The following is an 8,606-nucleotide window of genomic DNA, read 5'->3' on the forward strand; positions in this document are numbered from 1 at the left end:
TGGCTCACACCTGTAATTCCAGCACTTTGGGAGACTGAGGTGGGCAAATCACCTGAGGTTGGGAATTCAAGACCAGCCTGACCAACATAGAGAAATCTCATCTCTACTAAAAAACAAAACAAAACAAAAATTAGCTAGGCGTGGTTGCACATGCCTGTAATCTCAGCTACTTGGGAGGCTGAGGCAGGAGAATCACTTGAACCCGAGAGGTAGAGGTTGTGGTGAGCCGGGATCACACCGTTGCACTCCAGCCTGGTCAATAACAGTGAAACTCCATCTCAAAAGAAAAAAAAGAATTCTTATGTCCATAAACACATTTTATTTGTGGACTGCCAACTCGTTATTATTTATGACCAAAATAATTATGTCTAGCCTGTGATGAAAAACCAGATTCACTGAATATTGCTTAGTTCTGTAAATGACATTTTAAGGACAGAGACAAAGTGAGTAGCTTCACAGTAGAGAGACCTGGATGGCAGAAAAACCTGGAGACTCTATGTTTAACAAAACTGGAAAAAAATGAAAGAAAAAATTGCCAGCATTTACTACTTTCCAGGGACCAGGTACTCTCATTTAATCCTTGTAAAAACTTCAAGCGTAATAAACTATTAAAATCACCATTTGACAGATGAGAAAATGAAGGCAGGGCTTTTAACCACTGCACAGTGCTACATGTTTAGATTTCTCAAGGGCTTACATGGCGAAGAATAACAGGCTTGTAGTGTGAGATCCTATAGGACCAACCTCATTCCGCAAGACAGAAATAAGAGGCAATTATACTTTAGCTTCTCCTGTAAAAAAAAAAATTCTGACAACTAGAGCTTTCTGCCACTGAAAGCCTTTAAGAGGAGAAAGAATGTTCATTTCCCCAGGATCCTATAAAAAGAGATTGAACATTGATTGAGAAGTTGGGTCAAGTTCTCAATCAATGGGTTTATAGTTTTCAATGAGTTTATAGTTTGTGCTCACATATGCTTTAATTAAGACCCATGCACTTTTAAAAACTGGCATATAAAATTATTCACTTGATGTTCAAATAGCTGCAATACATGGAGTATTGTACCTTTAAAACAAAGCTTTACATTATTTCTTAAATGTATCCAGTGGCATCTAAACACAGAATGATTTGATAATCACATCATTTATTTTTAAAATGCAAGAACAAAGTCATCCTGAAAAGCTGTACATTTTACATCATTTCTTCTCCATTTAAACATGCATTTCCATTCTTCTCCTATACAAATTTTATCCTGTTGTAATACATTTTTATGCTGGAAAGCCTCTTATAATCACCTATATTGCTTTTCACAAAAAGTCTCTTATAATCACCTGTATTACTTTTCACAGTAAAAAATAAAAGTTTTAAAAAATTTCTTATGGCCATAAAATTTTGTGTTAAAATAATTATGAAAAATCATCTACATTGAGTTATTACCACAATTATTACTAGTGAAAAACTGACCAAAACTATGTAGCTGTTAGTTTTAATTATATTAAGCTGCCAATGTTCACCTATTTTGATCTACAAAAATGGTAATTTCACATGGTAATATATCACAAACTTTGAAAATAACTGTTATATCTAAATAGTAGTATTTTAATTAAAGGCATCTAGTAGGACGTTTTTTAGTTCATATATCTAGAAATAAGTATTACTTATTACTAAAATAAGTCAAAATCAACATCAATTATATTACCATTTAGTTTTTATTTGTTACATGGGAAACAAGATTATGCACTAGGTGATATCTTAAAGCTGAGAAGAGTTTAGAAAAGAGAAATGTGGAAACTGATTATCTAAAAAATTATTTTCCTAAAACCATTATCTATGTACTGAGAAGTCTCTGGGTATCAGCAAGAGTACGTGTCCCCCAAAGTGAAAATGACCCTTGACTACCCTTGCAGCAGGCAGATTCCTTGGTTATACAGCTCATCAACTGATCTCATTACCATGAAGAAGATGGCTTAGTTTTAATCTGGGGAGTTATGTTATATAGTGGCTAATAGTATAACCTTTGACATCAGATAAATGTGGCTTAAATTCATATTTTGCTCTTTATTGACTTAAACTTTCCATGCCTTTCAAATTTGTAAAAGTGAAATAATAATAGTAGTAGTAATAACAATGGCCTCAGAGAGTTATTGATTCAAATGTGATGATACAGAAAAGTCCCCGGTTTAAGGTAAACGTTCTGTAAATGTGAGCTACAGTGATATTAGCTTGGTGCAAAAGTCATTGCATTTTTTACCAGTACTTTTAATAATGATGATGTTAATGAAAAATCCTATTATTTTGGAAAAGTAACAAGCACTTAATCCCTTTATCAGTGCCACTGAGACACAACAGTGACTAACTAAATAGCCTGCTCATATGTCCAAGTCTATAGAAATAATTCTTTTTGTTCTTATGTCAACAGATGGACAGTAGCAACTGGACCAGTGTGTCCCATTTTGTTCTCTTGGGCATTTCCACCCACCCAGAAGAGCAAATCCCACTCTTCCTTCTTTTTCTACTCATGTACACGGTCAACATTTCTGGCAACTTGTCCATCATCACACTGATTCTCTCTGCTCCACGCCTCCACATCCCCATGTACATCTTCCTCAGTAACTTGGCCTTCACAGACATCTGCTTCACCTCCGCCACAGTCCCCAAGATGCTGCAGAATATTTTCTCCCCTACAAAGGTAATTTCCTACACAGGCTGCTTAACCCAGACTTATTTCTTCATTTGCTTTGCAACCATGGAAAACTTCATCCTGGCCATGATGGCCTATGACAGATACATCGCCATCTGCCACCCTTTCCACTACCCTATGATCCTGACTAGAATGCTGTGTGTGAAAATGGTGGTTATGTGCCATGCCCTCTCCCACCTTCATGCCCTGCTGCACACCTTTCTCATGGGCCGACTGATCTTCTGTGCTGATAACAGAATCCCCCACTTCTTCTGTGACCTCTACGCTCTGATGCAGCTCTCCTGCACCAGCACCTACCTCAACACCCTGATGATTCACACAGAAGGTGTTGTTGTTGTGAGTGGAGCTCTGGCCTTCATTACTGCCTCCTATGCCTGCATCATTTTGGTGGTCCTCCGGATGCCCTCAGCCAAGGACAAGTGGAAAGCCTTTTCTACCTGTGGCTCCCACCTCACTGTGGTGGCCATCTTCTATGGCACCCTCAGTTGGGTCTACTTCCGGCCCCTTTCCAGTTATTCAGTGACCAAGGGTCGCATTGTAACACTCATGTACACAGTGGTGACTCCCATGCTGAACCCCTTCATCTATAGCCTGAGGAATGGGGATGTCAAGGGAGCCTTCGTGAAATGGATGAGCAGAATACAGATTCTTTTTTTTAGATAAAACCCCAAAACACAGTTCAGAGTTTTACCTATGATTCCGGAGAAATAACGTTGTGCCTCACAGATCTGCTTTCTTTAGAACTTTCCAGAAATATCTAAATTAGGTATATATCATATATCTTCTCATTGGATATTGCCCAGAGAAATCTATTAAATACAAAGTACATAAAACAAAAAGGAACCACCATATACTTAGTGTAAAACACTAACATTTCTTTAACTATAGTTGACAGTGTTTTCTGCAATTAAACACTAGGGTTGTAACTCTCAGAGTTCTTAGATGTAGGCAATAGAAACTGATTCTGGCTTATGCATGGAGGAGATGAGTTTCTTGGAAAGATGTGTGGGGTGCATGCATTTCCAAGCCTAGGGAACTAGACTCAAGAAAAACAGACAAGAATAATAAAGGTAATATCATCAGAACCACAGTGAAAATCATATCTCAGAATTAGTCTGTTGAGGAAAACACTGTAGCCACCAAACTCTATTCACTGCAGCTTGTACCTCCTCCTACACTACCAGCAGTAGTCACTGGGCATAGTTCTTGGAGGCCTATAAACTGGTTATTACCACCTCCAGAAAGAACTGTCCATTTTTTATTCTTTTCACTACTATGTCTACATTCAAAATAAGGTGGTACATCTCACTGGTCAAGAATTTGGTCGCCAACACATCCTGTAGCTGCCAGGAAAACTAGGAGAGCAATACTGGTGCTTTTATTTTCTATAAGTTTATAGAAGTCATGTGAAATAGGGTAACTATTCCAATATAAGAAGAGAAACGTAATGATAATGTCTATTCTTTGGGGTCAGAAGTTATAGATGCTCCAGAATGAGGCACTGTCAGGCTCGCCAATTTGCATTTTTCTTAACCTGCTTTACCTGCACTACTCAGGGATAAATTAAATTCCTTTTGCCTCAGCATGTTCCTAATCTCTTCTGTAGTTGATATGTGGAACTGGTCCATTAATAGGTGCACATCGGTTTGTCTTCTGACCAATCGATGCTGAGCTTGAAGAACAGGTTCAAGTGCCAAGAGTCTGTTAAAATGTTGATTCTTCAATATTGTTAAAAGGCCATACTGCCCAAAGGAATTTATAGATTCATTGCTATTCCTATTAAACTACCAATGACATTTGTCACATAATTAGAAAAATCTATTCTAAAATTCATATGGAATGAAAAAAGAGCCCAAATAGCCAAAGCAATCCTAAACAACAAGAACAAAGCCAGAAGCATCACACTACCCAACTTCAAACTATACTACAAGGCTACAACAACCAAAACAGCATGGTCCTGGTACCAAAGCAGACACACAGAGCAATGGAATAGAATGGAGAACTCAGAATAATAATAGGCAATGGGGGAAAGCTTTCTATTCAATAAATGATGCTGGGATAGCTGGCTAGCCATAGGCAGAAGACCGAAACTGGATTTCTACTCTTCCCCATATACAAAAATTAACTCAAGATAGATTAAAGATTTAAATGTAATACCTACAACTATAGGAACTCTAGAAAAAAACTTCAGAAACACCATCCTGGACATGGGACTTGGGAAATAATTTATGACCTCAAAAGCAATTGCAATAAAAACAAAAATTTACTATTAGGACTAATTAAACTAAACTAATTAAACTAAAGACATATGCACAGCAAGAGAAACAGAGTAAACAGACTACCTATAGAATGGGAGAAAGTATTCACAAATGATGCATCTGAAATATCCAGAATCCATAAAGAGCTTAAACAATTCAACAAGCAAAAAACAGGTACATTTAAAAATAGGCAAAAGATATGAACAGACACATCTCAAAAGAAGAAATACAAGCAACCAGCAAACATATGGAAAAGAACTCATCACCACTAATCATCAGAGAAATGCAAATCAAAGCCACAGTGAGATACCATATCACGCCAGTCAGAATGGCTGTCATTTAAAAGTCAAAAAATGGCCAGGTGCAATAGCTCATGCCTGTAATCCTAGCACTTTGGGAGGCTGAGGCAGGTGGATCATCTGAGGTCAGGAGTTCAAGACCAGCCTGGCCAACATGGGGAAACCCAGTTTCTACTAAAAATACAAAAATTAGCTGGGCATGATAGCAGGCGCCTGTAATCCCAGCTACTCAGGAGGCTCGCTTGAACCTGGGAGGCGGAGGTTGCAGTGAGCCAAGATCATGCCACTGCATTCTAGCCTGAGTGACCGAGCAACACTTCATCTCAAAGTGTTTTATTTATTTATTTACTTATTTTATTTTTTTATTTTTTTTTCTTTTTTGAGACGGAGTTTCGCTCTTGTTACCCAGGCTGGAATGCAATGGCACGATCTCGGCTCACTGCAACCTCCGCCTCCTGGGTTCAGGCAATTCTCCTGCCCCAGCCTCCTGAGTAGCTGGGATTACAGGCATGCACCACCATGCCCAGCTAATGTTTTGTATTTTTAGTAGAGACGGGGTTTCACCATGTTGACCAGGATGGTCTCGATCTCTTGACCTCGTGATCCACCCGCCTCGGCCTCCCAAAGTGCTGGGATTACAGGAGTGAGCCACCGTGCCCGGCCAAAGTGTTTTATTTATATATAAATAAATAAAAGTCAAAAAAATAACCAATGCTGGTGAAGTTGTAGAGAAAAAGAAATGCTTATATAATGCTGGTGGGAATATAAATTAGTTCAGCCGTGGTGGAAAGTCGTGTGGCAATTTCTCAAAGAACTTAAAACAGAAGTACCATTCAACCCAGCAATCATATTATTGAGTATATACCCAAAGGAATAGGAATCACTCTATCATAAAGACACATGACCATGTATGTTCATCACAGAACTATTTGCAATAGCAAAGACATAGAATCAACCTAAATGTCTATCAACAGTGGACTGGTAAAGAAAATGTGGTATATAGCCAGTATGGAATACTATGTAGGCATTAAAAAGAATGAAATCATGTCCTTTGCAGCAACATGGATGCAGCCGGAGACTGTTATCCTAAGCAAATTAATGCAGGAAAAGAAAACCAAATACAGCATGTTCTCACTTGTAAGTGGGAGCTAAACATTGAATACACAGGAACACAGAGAAGGAAAAAATAGACACCAGGGCAAACTTGAGGTTGAAGTGTGGAAGGTGGGTGAGGATTGAAAAACTACCTCTTGGCTACTTACTATGCTCATCACCTCAGGGATGAAATAATCTACACATCAAACCCTCATGACATGCAATTTACCCATGTGACAAGCCTGTACATGTATTCCCTGAACCTAAAATAAATAAAATGTTGATTCTGCAGTCTCATGGGTGAAGGATCAAATGGAAAATGTGAGAGGGGCCTCCCAAACATGGGTCAGAGTTGCAAGTGCTGACTAATTTAGCCCAGTCTGGATAAAGTTTTAACTGTCTGAATAAAGTTTCTCTTATAGGATACAAGTGGTTCTGACGCTGAGTTGAGAAGGAGCTAACATTGTGGCAATATTGTGTAACATGATAGAAGGATTTCATATAGACTATGTATGTCTTAGTCAAAATTCATACCACTGAAGTAGACTTGAGAAGCCACATTCCCTAAGTTTTTGTTGCATCAGGAGAATAAATTCTTCCAAGGTAAAGGGAGCCCTGGCACTTATAAAATGATAATAACAAAGAATTAATACCAACTTTTGATTAGTTAACTCTGGTTCTTCACACTTGGCAGAAAATATTTTACATCCCCAGTATTTTCCTTCCATACCCCACTGCTTCCTTTATATTTTCTGCTTCCAGGGCCCACCTCTAGGTGGCAGTTCCAATACTGATCCCTTTATCCTTTACCATCTGAGGAATCCCACCTCTTAGCACTGTGGCCTCTTCTAAGAATTTCTCCATTCCCATTAAAGAACTTTCTTAGGACGGAGAGATGGGCAGAAGAGGAAATGAATATAACATTTTAAAAAGCAATTGGGCAATTCTATAAAAAAAAATTTATTTAGATGATGTCCTTCTTCTAGAATTCATCTCATAGAATGAATATATACAATGAATGAATATACATTATATATAAGAATATGCACACACATTTTATGTTTAGTACACAATTGTTTCTGATAGTGAAAATTGGAATCTTCATATATACTAATGGGAGCCTGGTTAATTGTTTTTGATAGTTAGGTAGATAGTATTATCTACTACAAGTCCTTGCCATGGCTTCCTGCAGGCAGAAGTCTCCATCCCATTGACAATGGACTTGCTTTAGCAGTACTTTGTGAACAAGCATACCAAATACTCTTTGCAATCAAAGCTTAGAAGAGCTTGGTCATTTGCTTTCTTGAGCTGTGAATTTCATCATGAGAAAAGCTCAGCCCATGCAGCTGTGACCCTTTACACTAATAAGGGTCACAGAGTAAGAAATACAGAATGAGAGCAGACCTGAACTTGACCCAGACTCTGAAGCACAGTTACCCCTTTCAACCTGCAGCCTTTTGAGTGACAAATATCTGTTGATATAAGCCACTGAGATTTTGGATTGTTTCTTATGCAGTACTTTGAAGGAAATTCCAACTGATACAATACATGTATTCTATGAATTGCTGTGCAGCCAATAAAAAGAATTGGGCAAATTAGTTCCTGGCAAATTAGTTTGCCAAGAATTAGGCAAATTAGTTTCATGTCATTGGTAGCCTCTAATTACATATAGATATCTAGCTCTTTACCTGGCAGATCTTTGCCCTTTTCTCTCCTTATCTTTTCATCTTTATGCTACTGATAATAGTAATGATAACAATTGAATACACATGTATGTACTTACTATCGGCTGGTCACTCTTATGAATGCTTTCCATATATATTCTTCATTAAGTCCTGACAACAACCCTTAACTACAGGTACTGTTTCTCCTTTCTTTACTGAGGCAGACAGTCATTAAATAATTTGTCTAAGATCACGCAACAAGTAATGACAATGTTGGAAATCTGATTCCAGAGTCCATCTCCTTAACTACTACTCCATATCAATTTCAACAAAGCCCTATAGCATTTCCCTTTGACTTTAGAACTCTGTTTCATTTGGATCTCTTTCAGGTGAATAATTCCTGGGAGATCATATGGTTGCACAAAAGAGCTACTTACGCCTGTTGTGTCAGTGAAATTACAAATACTGCCCCCTTTAGCTCCCTAAAGTGTGTTGGTTTGGACAATAAATTCTATGGCCACCCCAGTTATAAACCTTCATCTGACCACCGCTCCAACTCCCCACACCAGCATGATTGAATGTGCTTTTTCT

At 38.2% G+C, this 8,606-nt stretch overlaps 1 protein-coding gene across 1 annotated transcript; it reads left to right on the top strand.

The window, feature by feature from the left end:
• The first annotated feature begins 2,217 nt into the window (after positions 1-2,217).
• On the top strand, positions 2,218-4,109 carry LOC116532407 (olfactory receptor 1Q1). Its single transcript, XM_032251543.1, has one exon. The coding sequence runs from the start codon at positions 2,418-2,420 to the stop codon at positions 3,360-3,362; it is 945 nt and encodes a 314-aa protein (XP_032107434.1). The 5' UTR covers positions 2,218-2,417; the 3' UTR covers positions 3,363-4,109.
• The last annotated feature ends 4,497 nt before the right edge of the window (positions 4,110-8,606 follow it).

Source organism: Sapajus apella, unplaced genomic scaffold (genome assembly GCF_009761245.1).
Source record: "Sapajus apella isolate SASKATOON/1434 unplaced genomic scaffold, GSC_monkey_1.0 scaffold76, whole genome shotgun sequence".
In the NCBI taxonomy this organism is placed as follows: Eukaryota; Metazoa; Chordata; class Mammalia; order Primates; family Cebidae; genus Sapajus; species Sapajus apella.